We start from the raw sequence: 18,871 nt of genomic DNA, 5'->3' as shown, positions 1-18,871 counted from the left end.
AAAAAGCATCCGCCGATGTCGTTGTTACAGGAAGCGATCGAACTCAAAATGAGACTAACAGCTTATTGGAAGGTTGTTGTGCAAAAGTTAGTTGATAATTTGGGACATCATTTTCTGTTCAGTGTTCAGACCCTTGTGAACATAGAGATGGAGAAGGAGATTGTGAACGAGATAATGCAGCCAGGCAATAGAGGGATCAAAAGCATGATGGACGAACCACATTGTATTACTGCCAGACGTGCAAAGCTGAACAAGAGTATTAAGTTACTCAAGGAATCCAAAGAAGTTGTGTGGAAAGGATGCAAGCCCATCAACCACCCTATAGATCCCAACCACAACCTCATCTTCCTCCCTTACCCGGCCTATCCAGATGGCAAATTCAATTGCGATGCATGTTGACAACAAGGTGATGGCTTCTGTTACCATTGCAGCCCTTGCAAGCTTGACATTCACATGCAATGTGCTTTCACACCCTTTTCGGTCAATCACACGTCCCACCTTCTCAACCTTGCCTTCTGCCCTACTAACCAAACCAAAACCTTCTCCTGCAATATATGCCAAACACTCGGGTCAAACCACTGGCTGTATCAATGCAACATATGTCAATTTGAAGCCTACCTAGGTTGTGTGACGGTCAAGCCCATTATACTAGGTATGAAGCAGACTTTACCATCATAGAATTGTTGTGTTAGACGCCATAGGCAGATAGCTCTGCTGCACTTTCAGCTTGTATTGCTTGAGGAACTCATCATCACCATCATCAGATGTTTCATTAGCAGAGTTCATAGGACTTGCTTCTTTCATGTTATCAAAATTGAGTTTATTTTCATGGAAGTACTTCATTAGCCGCATGTATCTGTAAAAACGAACCAGATTAAAAATCATCACTCATCAACCTCTCATAGATTTGTAAACGATGCTAATAATAATATAAATGACCTTAATGGAGATACCATAGAGCTTTTTCTTCATCACGATTTGTCTACCCATTTTTTAGGCATTAGGCATGGTGAGTGCCAATTTCATAGAGTTATTATTTTTGTGCACGTCTGCTATTCCAAATTAGTATGTCATGAATTTCTCATGTGTTTTAGTTATGAGTCTGGTAGATAAACTAAATTCAAATTTATGTTTGTGGGTTTGTGATCTTGTTGGTTGGTTACTTGGGACCAATAGAGAACCTAAAAAATTTCACTTGCTCACGAGATTAAAATAAGAAACACAACAACTAATCGGAATTTTTTATGTGAAATATTTCACCGATGAAATATTCTCAAATCAAATAACAGAAACTCAAATTAATACATAACCTAAATTGTTATTCAATCAGGTTCACAATCTATTGTTACTTTACCAAAGTGAAGATTAAAAAAAGCCCTAAATAATTTTAGATTTTTTGTCTTCATCAAATCGAAACTCAATTTAATCCAAGGAGAAAAGCTTAAACAGTGAGAGAAAGAGAGAGAGTACCTGTCTGCGAAGGAGATGGAGTCTTCATCGTTCGTGCGAGCGATGATGAGAGAGTGAGAACGAGAGCGAGATCAAATCGAGAGAGTTCGCAAGAGAGAGCTCGAGCGAGGGTTTACGAGAATGAGAGAGCTCGAGCGAGAATGAGAAAGTGAGTAAGATAGAGATAGAGTGAGAGAGTGTGAGACAGTGAGGTTCTGTCGAGACTCGAGAGTAAGAATGAAAGAGGGTTCGACAGAGGAGAAAGGTACAGAACCTTATTTCGTTCGATCGATTTGAAAGAGGAAAGGGATGTCGCACTAAATACGCTGAAAATGAGGAACAACGCTGTAATTAACTTATAATTTTATAAAACAGTCAAATTAAATCTGATCCGTTCATTTGTGTTAAATCTGACGACTTAAAAATGTTTGCCAAAATGTTTGTCAAAATGTTTTGCGCCAAACACCTCCCTATATATATATATATATATATATATATATATATATATATATATATATGTTGATTGAAATACAGTTGAATATATAGATTTTGATTATACAAGTAAATTTTTATCATAAATTCAATTTTTAGAGAAAATTTTATTGAAATTATTTAGAATAAATTCACATTGTATTTAAGATTTGAGTAATTTGAATTTTTTTTTTCACTCCACTCTAGAGATTTAGGAAAATCTAGATAATAAATCGAGGACATGACAGTTTGGCTCTCTTTAGGGACTCCGAACACTTCCCTATACATATGTATTAAAAAATTTACATTGTTTTTGAATTGAGAGAAATGAAGAGAAGAAAAGAGAAAATAAATGAGTTTCTCCCCATTTCTCCTATTTGGATTGTTAAGAGGGAGAGAAGACAAAAGAATTGAAAAGAAGAGGAGAGAAAAAAAAAATGAGTCTACTTTCTCTCCAAAAGTGGAGAGAAAATGAGACAAGTGGAGAGAAATCCTTTTAAACTATTATATAATGCCAACTTTGTCCTTAGATTTCTTTTAAGATATTTTAAAATTTCAAAATAATCTTAAATTCTCTACTATCAATCCAAACATGGTGGAGGGAAATTGAGGGGGCGATTGATTGCGCTTCTAAACGTAAATTTCTCTGTGTTTGCGTCAAAAAATGGTGTTTGACGATATTTTGCGTGTTTGATAACGCTTTTAAATGCTGCATTTTGAAATTTTTAACACGATTTACGAATTTTAACCGTTGTTTTGAAAAGCGGACGAAAGACGCTTCGCGCAACTGCGTTTAAACGCAGTCAAGTGGGAAGAATTACAGGAAATCGTTCGAGAACACTGATTCCTATTTCTCAATGATATCCAACGATCAAGACAATTCCCCCTGGGGCAAGGAAAGTTAGCCACCTCTTTCACCCTCGGAGGGGTTTCCTTCGATAGAGGATTGGTAAAGGCATTACTACTATATTACTTGGCAGGTTTAAGAATTCTTCCACCTCGAGGGATCGATGTGGGAAGGGGACTTTCTACTTAGAAATTCCATCGTCTGTCCACGATAATAACTTCGTTCATCAAATGGGTTTTTCTCACCCATCGATTTTAATAGCAGCAGTCGACTGAACTCATTGACAACGACCACCACCAGCACCGATCTAACATATCGACAACGTCGACGACGACGCTAACTTCGTTCAACCATGAACTCATTTGAAATGCAAAAACCCATATCAATCGACACCCTTCATCGTTGAACTCAACCCCGATCAAGATAACGACGAAGATCGATGGCATTGACGACGACGACTCGAAGTCAGATCGAAATCAATCCCTCCGTTTACCCATTTTTCCGATCGGAACCCTTTTTTCCAATCTCTGTGAGCTCTTTCTCTCTCTCTCTCTAATTGATTTCAATTTTTGTGAATAATTCTTGCCGAAATTGCATATTGAACAGAAAATTTTCTGTTAGGGTTCTAATTTGTTGGTAGAGTTTTATTAAAATAACAAAAATAGAAATAATTTCTATAGATTTTTGCACCAAAAGAGCATGTTTATCGATTTAAATTTGTGTGAATGATTCTTGATGAAATTGTGTATTAAAGGTTGGATTAACAAAAATTTTTCTATTAAGGTTCTAATTTCTTGGTAGTTTTTATTAAAAAATAAATTAATAGAAATTTTATTTGTTAGAAATTATGGTCAAGATGAATATGAGATTCTAATATCATTGTTGTGTTTAAGTACTGATTTATTTGCCATATTGTGTTTTAATGCTATGTTCATTTGTTATTTTTTGATCTTCTTGTATCTATTATGATTCGAGTGAAATCATAAATTTTTTTTGTTTGCTTATTAATTCATTTATGGAGCTGGGATTTTGGGTTTCCTTTTGATTTAAGTTTTTAGATTTTGTTTAAAATTTCATTTTTGGTTTGGTTTGCACTCTAAGTTCTATTCTGTAAACTTGATACATTTGTATCTTTTTCATTCATGTAGTTGTCAAGGACTGTATACATACTTAGGCCTGGAGTTCAGATTTTAATTTGGAATTGATTTTAAAAGTTATTTTAAGTTCAGCCTTGGTCTTTCCTTTCCCTAATTTAAGTTTGCATGGTAATGGCATGGATTCTATTTTTTTCCAGATTGAATTTTCTTATATTCAACTGTCCCTTCGAGTATGTTTTTCTTATAGGGAGTTTAGAAGCCAAGTAAGTATTTGTTAGAGTTTAGGTTCATAGAATTTTTAAAACTGAGATAAGTTGGGTTAAAAATGTGTATCTGGATTCTATTGATTCATGGTTGTGATACATTTACTGTTATTCTGGTTAGAGTTTGATTGCATTTTGTGATTTAATTAGCAATTGGGAGGGGTGTTGGTGGTGGTTTATAAAGTATGTAATAGGTTTTGCCAATGCACATTACATGGCAATAGGGTTGGTAGATCCTCCTTGCAACCTGAAGTATTTTTACCTCTCTAACAGTTTTTTTTTCTTTCCATTGTACTAGTATACTCCTTTAGAAATATCCAATCCAACTGTTAATGGTTGACTCTTGCATATGGTGCGATATTCATGCATTATGGCATAAATTCTATCGTTAGATAATTTTTTATTCACTTCCCAAATGCTCGTAGCTGTTAGATTTGTCCTATGTGACCCAACTGAAAAAAGTATCATATTTTTGTGGGAAAATTTCTTTAAAAGGGTTCATTTTTAATTAATGATTAATTTTTTTTTCAAGAGGGCATTTTTGTTGGTTTTGTTTTGAATTTGGATTTGGATTTGACTAATAATATGGGTGCCACTTCTAACAAGAACTCGGGGTTTATTCTTGTAAATGATCATGAAATTGGGATGTAGTACAAGGTCATAATAGTACTAAAATTGATATGAACTTGTTATTGGAACTAAATATTATAATGTGTGTGATGTTTCCGATTTTGACATTAAGAAAACTTGGATTAAGCTTAAGCCACCATTGTATTCATTATAACTTTGAAATACTTACACTAATTAAAGGTTTAAATTGAAAGATACCTTTTCATATGCATAATAATGTCAATATGATTATGTTTCTAATATTACAATCTAGTGGGGGATTGTAAGATGTATAATAATATTTGAAAGTGACATTTTTTATTTCAAATGTTGTGTGCCATATTGAAGAGTTGCAATAATTATCTTTTGAAAAATTGTTAGTTCAATAGTAATTGAAATGAGCAGTCCTAGGTCAATGACTACCGTGAGACTGAGAACACACACACACAAAAAACACACATAATACAATTACTGTATTTTGTACAGTCAAAGATTGAGAACACAGGGCTCCCTCACTGTGGGACTGAGAACTGTGCGTTCTTCCGACTATCTATATGATAACCTGACATTGCCTCCTGATTTCTCTCTTTGATTATATACTGTGCAAAAATTGTAGCTTGAGATGGTGTAAGTAATCAAATAATTTACATAATTAATTGAAATAAACCATTTAAGATTCTGTTCTACTGTCGTCTTTTGTTATTACCATTGGTAGATGGAAGATAACAATTCAAAGAATGCAAAAACAGATTGGACACCCAAACAACATGAAGTTTGGGTCGAGATTTGCTATGAATTAGTTAAGAAGGGGAGGAGACCGCATAAAGTGCTTGAGAAGACCGGTTATGATTTCTTAGTTAAGGAATTTAATAAAAGAACTAATGTTTATTACGATAGAGGGCAAATGAAGAACAAGTGGGATAGACAAAAAGGCATTTGGGGACGTTGGAATAAGATTTGCACGAATACTGACGTTTCTTATGATGTTGATAATGGCTGTTGGATGGATATTGTGCATATTATATTTTCTGTTAGATAGATATTTTATTTGTTATTAGATGGATATTGTGATTAATATTTTCTATTAGATGGATATTTTATTTGTTGTTAGATAGATATATACCACTAATATGGATTCATAAGCAAGTCATGGATTCAGATGTTGATACCATGAATACTATCGATTCAGCTGATACCATCGATTCAAATGATGATTCCACCAATACTGTCGACTTAAGTGTTTTAAGTATGGTCACTACAAGAGGCGTTCTAGGTTCTTCATTTTACTGCGAGAATTTCTTATATAGGGAGCCACATAATAATAGTCAGTTAAAGGAGATTGATTTTGTGCGGGAAACACTAGATGATAATCATGCGACGTGTCATTCATTATTTAGAATGGAACGACACGTATTTCTGAATCTGTATAATCTTTTGGAAGATCGAGGTCTACTAAAGATGGAACACTATATTACTATTCAAGAACAACTAGCGATGTTTTTATTGATAGTAGGACATAATCAAGGACAAAGATTAGTTGCAAATATTTTTGATCACTTAGTTCAATCGCTTAGTAAGTATTTCAACAAAGTTCTGTTGGCTATGGTGAACTTATCAATGTCCTTAATTGTACCTCCCGACCTCAATGAAGTCTCTTCGCACATCCATAACAATCCTCGTTTTTTACCATATTTTAAGGTAATATATATATATATATATATATATATATATATATATTATTTGAAAAATACTTGTTTCATTAATGTTTATATATTAATATACCTTAAAAATATGTAGGATTATATTGGAGCGATAGATGAGACGCATGTGTAGACACCCCATTTTTGCATCCGCCTGATTAATCAACTCGTCAACCCGATCGCAATGATTCCCAATGATGGATGTGTATTCCATTGCTTTATTTTGTTACCAGATGTGTTTCAGAAATCCGGATGAGGTATCTCAAACTAACAAAACCTTAGAAATCACGCTACGCTAGGAAAATATGACTCCAGAAACATAGAAATCATCATTTTTCAGACAAAAAGAAGTTTCACGATAAAAATCACTAAAAATTATCAAATTACCAAAATACCCCTAACATCAAAACAACCCTAGAGCCTACATTACGCTTAGGAAAACCCATTCAAACACATAAAATAATAAATCGAAACCAAATAAATCATTTCACCAATTTTAACAGAATTTGACAAAATTATGAAAATGCCCCTCATAAAGTTCACAATCATTTCACATAAAAATTTTCATAAATGACACAACCAACATTCTCATTGAATTCCTTACGAAAAATCGATTCTAAAACATCCTAGAACATTAAAAACCGACTTGAAACGTGAAAAGTCCTCTCCGGGGGCAAAACGATAATTTCATAATTTTCATAATTAAAAAATTCGAAATTAATAAATAAAATATTAAATAATTAAAGTGAAACATTGATGAAATTAATTTAAAATTTTGAACCAAAAAAATCGATCAATCGGGCTCTCAAGCAAAATTGTTGAAAATTCGTGAGATATTTCTTTAAGGACCCCTCCATTTGGGGGTCCAAAGAATTAAAGATATTTTAGAGGGGGATTCTCCAAAAATTAAAGTCAATTAAGCAAGACTGAAGTCAAGATATTAAAAATCAATCAATTAAGACTAAAGTCAAAACATTAAAAGTCAATCAAATAATACCAAAAGTCATAATAGAATTCTAATTAAATAATAACTCTATCTAATAGAGTTCTAACTTAAAACAATTCTACCTAAAACAATTCTACCTAAAACAATTTTAACTAAAACACAACTCTAATTAAAATATCTCTAATTAAACACTAACTCTATCCAAATCAACCCCAAAAAACATCTATAAATAGAGGTGCTCACACCCTATTTTCGTATCAAATCATAAACCCTAGGAGAAGTAGGTCTAGAAGCTCCCCTAGCCCCCCATAAACCCTAGTTTTGGAGCCCCAACTCCTTACCTAACATCCCCCCTTCAATTTTAGTCTAGAAAACATCTAAAATCCCTCTAAAAACACCCTTAAATCCGCAATAAACTTGAAGAGTTCAGATTCAGAAATAAAGAGATACCTTGATTAAGGAGATTTGAAGTCAAATCTGGAGACAGAACGAAGTAAGGGAGTACAGTACAAGGAGCTCTTTTTGTCAGATCTGAGGGAGCAAAATCCTTGCTATCGGAAAGGTATGAAATTTTTATTTTTATTTTAATCTAGGTTTTTAGCAATGTGATATCTTCGGGAATTTAGTAGAGACCGACTTTGGCCGGGCGGGGTTGGTGCCTAACACCTTCCAATCCCGTAACATGATCCCCGAATTCAGTTTTTTTGGTTTTAGATTAGTTTTTATCCATTTAGAGTCATTGATCGGTTCCTAGACCGTAATAACTAGGTGGCGACTCCCAAACCTCAAGGGTCAAAAGCAGATCCGCGCACCCCACGGATCGAGGGCGCTTTCAGCATGTTAGTGCATTTGTACCAATAGCGGAACAAATACGATATCGAGGACATAAGTGACTCACACAAAATGTAATGGTAACATGTTCGTTTGACATGTTGTTCACTCATGTGGTGATTGGTTGGGAAGGGTCAGCTAATGATTCATGTGTCTTCCTTGTGACATTGAATACTCCCAGTTTAAATTTTCCATATCATCCACCAGGTCTGTATTTAAAAGTTTTTCAATTATATCTATTTATATTCAATCTTAGAAATTAATATATTTTTTTGGATAATAGGTAAATACTATTTGATAGGTGCTGGGTACCCACTCATGGATGGTTATCTCGCACCTTATCGAGGTGTTCGATACCATCTACAAGACTATAAAAGATCACGGGCAAATGGTCGAAATGAATTATTCAATCATTTACATTCTTCACTTCGGAACGTGATTGAACGAACCTTTGGGGTTTTGAAAGCAAAATGGCCAATCTTGAAGTTGATGCGTTCATATAATTTGGACAAACAACAAAACATTATTATTGCATGTATGACATTGTACAATTTTATCAGAAAACATGCTATCGTCGATGAAGAATTTGCTCGATTCGAAGAAGAAGGATCAACGGGAGTAGAAGAAGTAGGCATCATTAATCAAGAGTATTCAGTTTCCCCATTAGTAGGTCGTCAGAGTCAACAAACAATGAAAATACATAAGGATTTAATAGCTGATGCTATTTTTACTGACAATCATTGATGTATTTTCATATTCTATTTTTTTATTTTGTATTGTAATTATAAATACTGTTAAACAATGTTGGAATAAAGATTATACTATTTTTAAGTATATTTCGAAGATTCTATGCTTATTTATTTATTGTCTTTGTGTATGATGAATAGTATTGATGGCAAATTATACGTATCCACCATGTTGTTCATGTGGTCGAGTGATGACATTAATCATAGCTAAAACAAAAGAAAATTATAGGAGAATGTTTTATAGGTGTTCATCTTGGCAGGTAATATGATATTGATATTAATGTTGGGTACGTATTTATATTTGGTGACATTGATATTAATTCATGTGTTATTTTACTTTATAGAGACATGCAGGGTCTTTTCTGTGGGTAGATGAAGTTGACATTATCAATAATAATGTTCCTCAAGATAAAGTAACGGAATCAAATAAGAAGAATGAAAAATATATTTTGTATGCATTTGTTGGATGTATATTTTTTATGTTTTTATTTATTTCAGTTTTACTTATTATGTTAACTCTGATTATTATGTTTAAATGATGTCAAAATCTAAATGTGGTGGTTGTGAATGTGTTATGTATATACAATGTAATGTGGATGTGTTATGTAAAATGTGAAATTTGGATTGAATATTATGCAAGTATTTTGTTTATTAGAAAATTTTCATATGTTTAATTTCAAGAAGAAATGTTGTCGAAATTTTTATAGAATTTTATTATATTTATCTATATTTAGTGTAATTATATATTTATAGGGGTATTTTAATAATTTTTGATGTATTGTGCGTACATTATATTGGATTGTGTATTATGCAGGTATTTTGTTTATTAGGAAAATTTTATATGTCTATTTATAAGAGGAGATGCTGTCGAAATTTCTATAGAATTATAAATTTTTCTATAATTTTTTTTAGAATTATAAACATTTTAAAATTAAAATAATTATTTTTTTAATTTTTTATATAATTTTATTATATTTATATATATTTAGTGTAATTATATATGTACAGGGGTATTTTGATCATTTTTATGCATTATCAACCTTAAGGGCATTCTGAATATTTTACCTTACTACAACAGATTTTAGAAACTGTATTAAATAATAATTACCAGATTCTAGTCAACAACACAACAGTTTTAAAAAGCTCTATCAAACAAATTTTTTAGCTTTTCAGATTCTGACAACAGATTCAGACAGCAGATTTTGACAGCAGAAGTTGACAGTAATTTTAAGAAGTTGAATCAATCAGCACCTGAGTTTCTCTTATCTTCTTTTCTTTTCTATTCCTTTCTCTTGTCTAAACTTCTCTCAATCCAAACATAGTGTACGGATTTGAACCGATTTAACCGGTGATTCGCTGGATACGAGATAACTCGGACGAGTCAACATAAATAGGGTTCGTATAAATAAATAGTGACGCCACTACTTAGCAGTCGTCTTCAATCAACTAGGGTTTCGCGGCGAAGGATCTAGCAGGGTTTTTTGCGGAATCACCATGAGGGCGAAGGTGAGAGCTACACCTTCCAACCCTTTCTATTGTCTCTGTGTTTTTTTTTTTTTTAATTCTTTTAACTTTAGTATCTCTGTTCCCTCAAAAACGAGTTCGATCTTTTTTGCTCTGCCAATTTCTCTGTGATTCTTTTCAAGATCACTATCGATTAGATTCTCTTTTAATTTGATTCTGCGTGTTTTTTTGTTTTTTTTGTTGGTGATTTACAGTGGAAGAAGAAGCGTATGAGGAGATTGAAGAGAAAGCGGCGAAAGATGAGGCAGAGATCTAAGTAGAAAGCTCAAGGTCTGCTCATGGCGGTTTCTCTATTAAGAGGAGTCTTTCCGTTTTTTATTTAGTTATCAGTGAAAGATTCACTGATATCATATTTCTGTTATCGTTTCGGTACATTTGTTAGTTTTGATGTCTTATTAAACCTTACTATATTGGAAAGACAGATTTTGTTCTAATTACTTTCTTAATCCATGATACGTTTGATGTCGTTGAACCCACCATGGGATTGCATTTATTCATTCTTCTACTAATTTTAATTTTATTTATCGTTTTATAGGTTTTGCTTTGTGAGCTTAATTTTATTTGGTTCCTGGTGATACCTTTTTTTTTTTTTTTTGCTTTGAATTATTCTGCTTCAGTTGTGGTTTGATAACTGGAAACTGGTAATCTTCCATGAGATCGTAAGGAATTGTTACGATCCCAAAGAGATATTGGCTCAACCATGGTTGTCATGGTTATGTATTTATAAATGTCGGGACCAAGGTTTTTACCCATTATAATTACCTCCCAAGAAATAGGAAACATGGATGTGTTCTATAGAGAATAAGGTATTTATTTTCTACAAAAACCTCTAGGTATCCTAGACATGAGTGAGAAAGAGAGGGTAGTACCAATTCCATTTCCTTGGGATGTTTGTCTTTTTCTTCTCATGTTTTCTGATCAGAGAAGAATAGTTTTTTTTTCTTTTGGGTGTTGAGAACTAGTTGAGTTTACATGCACAATCAAATGTGAGAAACACAACTTTTGTTGGTGGTTTGAAAAAAATTGGGCTATTAGGTAACTTACGTTTGAAATATTTCATGCATCTACGCACCAAAATGATAGCATAGCAAGTGGAGCCAATAATGCAGGACGCAAATCAAGCCAACACTAACGGGTTCCAACGGAAATTCTTGTAATTATGTAGGTGGAAACTTGACCTTCATCATCACCTAATTAGCATTTTCACTACCTTTCCCAAGGTAGAACAACCTTATAATCAAACATATCTAGGTTGTCTTGCATCAGTCGGGAGTGACCATAGTTAAAGGATCAAATAGATTATTGTTGGATGCATTTGACAAACACAAAGATATCCCAAAGCATCAATAAGGTATTTAAAGAGTTTTTAGCAATGCTACGAAAGGATGTCAATGTAAAGCAGAGTGCAATAGCTAGCTAACATCAGGAGCTTTGTATGATGACTTGGATGATTAGTCCGATAGTTTTTTCAGCTAAGCTTCACCAAAAAGCTAGTATGGAACTGGTGTCTAAATTGACATAATTCTTGGGTTATACCTTATTTATTGAGCTTAAAATTTGTATTTGAACATCATTTGCAAGGAAGTGTAGAAATAAGGACCTCCTTAACATTGAACATGTAGAACATCCTTTCAAACATCTAGAAAGGAAAAAAAACAAAAGTTATCGTCTAGAATATGTATAGATTGGATGTGCTTAATCATCCTATTTGATTGAATTTCTTTAGAGATCTTTCAGGTGGACTCGTTGGATTGTATCTCTGTTCTTCTGAATGTGTGCTACGAGTGGTACATGATACGAATGCCTTTGTTTTACGGCAGTTTTATCTTGCCACCTTTGTGTCTCTCATTGTAGTGTTTGTAATACTCAAGTATCTATAACTGGAATCTTTTCTCCAGAAATCTGGAGACATTTAAAATGTCTTGAGATGTGTTCACAGTGATGATCCTATGATATGCCGCTGTCAGCCATTTTGGTTTCTAATATGGCTTGGGTATACTAATAGTTTGTTGTTGTCCATGATGATCCATACCCATCTTCTTTAATTCTTCAAATGCATGCATGGCCTCTGCATCAAACCCTCCAGCAAACTGGAAACCCGTTAGTAAGGAAACAGAGGACGAGAGTAAAAAAGAGACGAAAACAACCAACCTGGTGCACTCGGTAGGCAAAGCGAACACCTTGAAGCATGAGGTTTTGTGAGCATTCATTGGTTTGAAGTTCACAAGCAACCCTTTTCATGTATTCCCTGGCCAGCCTCACTGAACTCAATTTCAGCTGTAGACCAAAAAAAATATTAAAATCAATAGAACTGGTCAAAGCTACACACTTACAATCGATACTGTTAGTTTTGTGGTTTGTAATCATGTTACAGTGAGAGGATGGCAAGGTGCCTTCCTTGCTATTACACATTTCCATGTGGTGAACCTGGTATACGATTTCAACACAACTAGCTTTCATCCAAGTACTTGGAGCCAGAAGGCTTGTTAGTTCACACCTCAAAGGAAAATGAGTTGGCTTACTCCGCACTCAAAAATAAAGAAACTCGTACTCCATGGTATATTACTGTTTTAGTGAGTCTAGCTTCCCGAAACCGAGGAAGTGATGCCTGTCTGAACTTCAAACTTTGCAACTACTTTTTTTTTTCCGCAGTTAATCATATTGTATTCAACTGTGATATAGTAAACTGGATGCTTAGGGTCATCTTGATGGCAGTATTTTAGCTTGAAATATCTTTAATGGGACTCATTGCATGGAATAATCTAACCTCCCTGAAAGTACATTAGGGAGGATTTGCATTCCCCATCCTAGCACATCCTTCTGTTTAATGTGAGGAGTGAGGACACATGTGTATGTAAATAGGATATGCTTTCTGAGGTATAAACGTGTAAGTAAATGTGGATTGGCCGTTTTCATTCTGGAAACAACACAGCGGTACTGGAAATTTACATTCTTTCGCTCTAATGTAAATAATCCCACTTATTAGGTAAGGCAATCGAGGTCTGCAAATGGGTGTGATTCAATAAGAAAGTCTAATTAGTTACTGCAATTCCACTATACATTAGTATTACTATTTACTAGTGACAAACATCTAGGATCTGTTTTACGAGTGGTGTTGGTCACAAGATGACTTTTGAGGCGTGATTCTATAAGAAATGTTAATAATTGCCATAATTCAAGTATTCCATGTGACTTGCCTGACTGATCAACCCTGTGTCTAGCATCCACTTGCAAGGGATCTGGAACTCTCTGTATCTCTTGCCCACGCCATCCCTCATTCGTTCTGTATTGTTAACGCTCCGTTCCAATCTGCATTCGTGAGATGAACATTATATAGTATGTTGATATTATTGTTAGGTTTTTATTTCTTATAAAATACACACCTACCTGTCTTGCAATGCTTGCATCCTCTTGAGAGAGAGGTTTACAGGCTGTTTGGGATTGTCCCTAAAAGACAAGACCTCAGATTCTAGGTTCTTCAGATCTCTATAGGTGAAAGCAGCTTCCCGCATCGCATCTGCTTTTTTCTCGGGCCACTGCGGGAAATGCTTGAGCACGGCCCTCTCATCTACAAGGTAGGACAGTTCACCATCTAACCATTTAACAAACGCCTCCACATCGGAGATATCTGTATAGGCCGCATTCTCCACCTCCCTTGTTAGGTATCTAATAAATTCGCCTTGTGTTTCAACATCAGACTTTATCTGCTTATATACTCTTACAGTTAGGGTTGACATGAATGCATATGTATAATAATCATAGATCTAAATAAATTCCCAAAATTGGGGTTATACTTACGGCCAAGAGGTATGTTGACCGATTCTCGATTTCTCCTATCATGTTTCGAGTGTTTGCAGCAGCGGAAATTCCTTGAAAGTTGGTTCTGTTGTCTATCATCGTCTCTCTCCTCGTAAGTGTGCGATATAACTGCATTACTTCTGGTACTCGTCTGACTACTTTGGCAGACCAAGCTAGTGATTTCGATGGTAGAGGTGGTGGAGGTGGAGGGGCAGGTGCAGATGGTACTTTCATTTCATTTACTTTTCCTGACAAAGTAGGAGTAGCAGCGGTAGTGGGTCTTGGAGGTGGTTTCATTACCCTTTGTGATTGGTCCACCCTATATGTGATTTCTGGAGAATCTACCTTGGAACACACATACTCCATCGGCGGAGATTCTTCAGGAAGTTTTTGATCAGTGGGTTTGTTGAGTGATGATTCTCTCTCAATGTTTTGTGCTTTGAGGGAGCAAATCTTGGCTCGTAGATGGGCTACTTCTTGTTTCAATTGCTCGTTCTCTTTCTCGAGATAACAATTCCTCTGCAGAGAAGCTTCAAGGTCTTTCTTGATCATAGTGAGTCGCGGGTCATCTTCATCGCTTGGCATTCTGTTCTGTTTTGGGTGGAAGAGAAGACAGGTGGAGCGGGTGGGGGAGTTGAATTGAAATGCAGAATCTCTCCTTTTATGCATGGTGTTGCTTATGAAGTAAGGGATGCTCACGTCAAACTCAATGATGATAATACCCTTGGTTTTTTCATTAATGGTAATTGTAGGATAGAAAGATAGTCAAATAGGCAGGGACATTATTGTCTTTTTATTTGGTGTTTGATTATTTAAGCTTTTTGGTAATTAATCACAACTGTGTATATTAGAGTTGGTAATTTTGTATTTGTAGGTGAGAATAAGAGAGTTTGGCTGGCAATAAAGCAGCCTAGGAGAGGTAGCTGTCTAAGGAAAGTCACGTTAGGTACCAATAAATTGCCCTTAAAGATGCTTCTTTTATTTTATTGCCATTTTCTTTCTCCTTGTTTGATCTTAAAGTTCTTCCAATTAAAACATGATATACAAGAGAAAAAGATGCTTTCACAAATTAAATCTCCACGTTTATCATTGCATCTGTACCTACCTGTGTTCACTACTCTACAATAAATCTAGTTTTTAGGGATTTGTTTCTTGATTTGCTTTCACTAGTTCAAATTTGCTTGTGTATGTGTGTACGTAATGCAAATTCCAAGTACAACTATAATTTTAAGGTACTTACAAGTGCAACTATTATGTTAATATGAGCAATATTTCCTTGGGCCACCTGCAGGGTGCACCCTCACTTACAGATTAAGAGCCAGTCAATTTTATTTATTTATTTATTTATCTTTACTGTTTGGTTCACCAAACCCAGTGACAAAATCAACAAACTGAAATGGGTTGGGTTCGCAAATTGGTTTCTATGGATCCAATGTGAATCATGCCACGAATTGGTTCGCATTGTGCCAAACACCAGTTTTTGGTCGAGTACACCGACCACTGTTCAGCTTTGTAAGAACGCATCTAGTATGATAGATACCAACATTCCTATTCTTTCTAGCTTAGGTTTGGATTTAAATTGTCTGATCTTTCTGAATTAGGTTGATTTGGATGCACTATCAAAGATAAGATATCATTAATGGTTTGTATTTGATATTTTTTATTTTTTTTTTGGTTTAACATCCAAAGTTGTAAGTGAATGTGAACATATTTTTAATGGAAAAAAGACATGGCTATGAATCGAATAGAGAACAATATTTATTTAGCCCCAAACCATTGGGATGATCAGTCAAAATAGTGAAAATTTCTTGAAAAAAAGTGGTGGGGGTAAGTTTTAAAGAAAAAGGAAAGTTTGAGCTACTTAGAGCATTGCTTGTGAAGGTGCAGAAAGGAAAAGAAAAAAAACAGAGAACTGAGGGAAGGTGATTCAAAAGAGGTAAATTTTATAGAAAAAGAATTAGAGAAAATGAGATCCCTACTTTTTTAATAAAAAAAAAAGAAAAAGAATAAAGAAAAAGAAAAAGAAATTCTTTGGCAACATTACAAGGCAACATGGTTGAGTGCTGAAATTTTAACTACATAAAGTGTTTTGTTCCTTTATCATTTATTATCAAAATCAAATCTAAAGTTGTTCTTTAAGAAGGATTTTATCTTGTCTTAATCTTTCATTAATCTTTTTTTTTTTTTTTTTTTTTTTTTTAAAAAAAATCTTGAAAGTGTTAATTTGGGGATTTAGTGAAAATCTTCTTTAAAGATACTTAAAGCTTACGTACAACTGTAAAAGCTACTAAGTCAAACTAAAGACTAGTCTTTGAAGGGTGTATTTATTCTTCCAAGTGTCAGAACTATCATGGGCGTTGGGTTAGAGTTGAAGGGCCTACGTGAAAGCTATCTATGTCCAGCTTTGTTTTTGGTGAGTGCCTTTAGTTCTTACCTGACCAGGAGGGAACCAATCTGGAAAATATACGTTATCTATCAACAAAATCATTTATGAATGGAAAAATTATAAAAAAAAATCTATACAAAAAATTATTTATAAAAAATAATCTAATTTTTGAAAATTTTTTTAAAAAAAAGATACAGATCCAATCATTGAAAGATCGATTTTTCTCTCTCTTCACTTCTCTCTCCTCTATATTTAAAAAAAAATCAAAATTTTTTTAAAATACCGATCATTGAAAGATTAGTTTTTCTCTCTCTTCACGATATTTTTTTAAAAAATATCAATCATTGAAAAATGGGTTTCTTCTCTTTCCTCTTTCTCTCTCTTCTACGTTAAAAAAAAAAAGGAAAATTATAAAAAAAATCTAAAAAATAAAAATGATCGTGATTATAATTTTAATATTCATAGGAATTAAACCGGAACCAATCCATTGACACCCCTAATGCTCACGAAGTTGGTCACTTTTACATATTATTTATTTAATCTTTTTTTCATCCCTTTTTCTTATTCTACAAAATATGTCATCGCTTTTTGAAGTTAACAATAAACGATGAGATGGTAGTTAAACTCTCCCAAGTCCCAACCCTTCATACATAATAGTACAAACTAGGCTATTTGCACCCACCATTTGTGCTCATTGCATTCACTTATAACCATAGTCACAAAAATTGGTAAATTAAAAAAAAAAAAAAAAATCACATTTAAAATGCGATTTGCAATTTCTCTCTTTTTTTAAACGTGAGATTTGATGTATGATAGAATTTGGTAATTCATAAATGTAGAAATATGGGATTTGATGATAATAACTTGATTTTAAGAATTTTTATTGGATATATATTTTTTCATAATTTTTATTAGACATATTAATCTTGAATGTAGAGGAGAGAGAAGTGAAGAGAGAGAAAAATCGATCTTTTAATGATCGGTATTTTAAAAAAATTTGATTTTTTTAAATGTAGAGGAGAGAGAAAGAGGATAGAAAAGTGAAGAGAGAGAAAAATCGGTCTTTCAATGACCGGTATTTAAAAAAAAATTCGATTTTTTTTTTAAATATAGAGAAGAGAGAAAGAGGAGAGAGAAGTGAAAAGAGAAAAACCGGTCTTTCAATGATCGGATTTGTATCTTTTTTCTAATTTTTTAAAAATTAGATTGTTTTTTATAAATATATATATTTTTTTTCATAATTTTCACTTTATGAATTTATATCATTCAGGACCTCAGTCTTGGTAGGGTTCAAATCTTTTAAGGGAATTTTTCTACACGAGAAAAGCTCATATTTTGCAATCAGTTGGGGATTGTGGAAGATGTTATCATAACAAGAATCGCGCTAATATGACGCCCCCTTTTGACAAACATCCCATCACAGCTATAGATCATTTGCCTCGGGATATGTAGAACAACAAATCTTTTTCTTGTGTATCCCAAAACAAATGATCTACGGTACTATAATGGGGGGTGTAGGGGGGCATTTGTTAGAGGGGAGCATCATATTGTCACAGTTCTTATAACAAGTAGGGTAGTGTAACCCTTGAGGGTTGGCTTAACGATGAAGTTTGCTCCCTCTAATCGTGTGTTGAAAATTGGGTGACCTTACTATTTGCAGTTGCCAGGAAGTTTATATGGATTTTGGATGTGCGATTGTAGGGACTAGTCTCATCTCAAAAGGTGTGAGAATACTTTACGATATCAAAAAAGGAAGGAAAAATAGGATAGTATAGTGAGGTAGAGGTGACTTGATCCCTAATGCATGAAAGGTCCCGTTTGGATTTGTTGTAGGTTTCTGTTCTTAAGAATTATAGAAGCAACGAAAGTGAAAGCGCAGTTGAAAATTTCTCTGTATGTGATAAGTGTTTTTTTGGAAATAATTTCTTCACATATATCTGTAATTCTATTATAAATTTGGTCTTTCGATCATAAATTAACAAGTAAATAAGGCATTAACATTCAAAAATCACGTAACTTTACATTTTAATCAGATTCTTGTACATGTTGGATGTAATTTTTGGCTTCCTGCAGAAATGATTCATTCGTCATGGATTTATCAAACGATAATTTGAAATTGAAAAGTGCTTTTCAATTCTAAGAGTGCTTTTCGAACACAAATCGAAGCCTGGTACCAAAATCATCCATCTTGATTGCTGCATTTT

At 33.8% G+C, this 18,871-nt stretch overlaps 1 protein-coding gene and 1 long non-coding RNA gene across 3 annotated transcripts; one reads left to right on the top strand and one right to left on the bottom strand.

Annotated features, from left to right (window-relative positions):
• The first annotated feature begins 10,239 nt into the window (after positions 1 to 10,239).
• LOC147386335 (uncharacterized) lies at positions 10,240 to 10,976 on the top strand. The gene is made up of 2 exons (XR_015172052.1): positions 10,240 to 10,465; positions 10,678 to 10,976. It is a non-coding gene; the product is annotated as an uncharacterized LOC147386335 (long non-coding RNA).
• A 521-nt stretch (positions 10,977 to 11,497) lies between these two features.
• On the bottom strand, positions 11,498 to 15,531 carry LOC147386334 (CHUP1-like protein). Of its 2 annotated transcripts, none has more exons than XM_086423614.1 (5): positions 14,282 to 15,531; positions 13,871 to 14,187; positions 13,681 to 13,792; positions 12,635 to 12,760; positions 11,498 to 12,551 (listed from the first exon to the last, which is right to left on the bottom strand). In XM_086423614.1, exons 1-5 carry the CDS (start codon positions 14,948 to 14,950, stop codon positions 12,525 to 12,527), a joined length of 1,251 nt encoding a protein of 416 aa, XP_086279740.1. In that variant the 5' UTR covers positions 14,951 to 15,531; the 3' UTR covers positions 11,498 to 12,524. The 2 variants fall into 2 exon arrangements, with proteins under 2 accessions (XP_086279740.1, XP_086279739.1); XM_086423613.1 differs by having other exon boundaries at positions 11,500 to 12,573; positions 14,282 to 15,523.
• Between the last annotated feature and the right edge of the window lie 3,340 nt (positions 15,532 to 18,871).

Source organism: Akebia trifoliata, chromosome 14 (genome assembly GCF_017979445.1).
Source record: "Akebia trifoliata isolate Shusen 1 chromosome 14, ASM1797944v1, whole genome shotgun sequence".
NCBI classification, from domain to species: Eukaryota; Viridiplantae; Streptophyta; class Magnoliopsida; order Ranunculales; family Lardizabalaceae; genus Akebia; species Akebia trifoliata.
The sequence above is the reverse complement of the archived record's forward strand: the minus strand, read 5'-3'. Positions and strand labels throughout refer to the sequence as shown.

Bases quoted from the DNA above. Each gene is read 5' to 3' on its own strand.
- LOC147386334 (XM_086423613.1), bottom strand. From the start codon at position 14,950: ATGCATAAAAGGAGAGATTCTGCATTTCAATTCAACTCCCCCACCCGC. The intron at 14,188-14,281 runs GTAAGTATAACC...GTATATAAGCAG, and splicing joins GGTCAACATACCTCTTGGCC to ATAAAGTCTGATGTTGAAAC. The intron at 12,574-12,634 runs GTTGGTTGTTTT...ACGGGTTTCCAG, and splicing joins TTGCCTACCGAGTGCACCAG to TTTGCTGGAGGGTTTGATGC.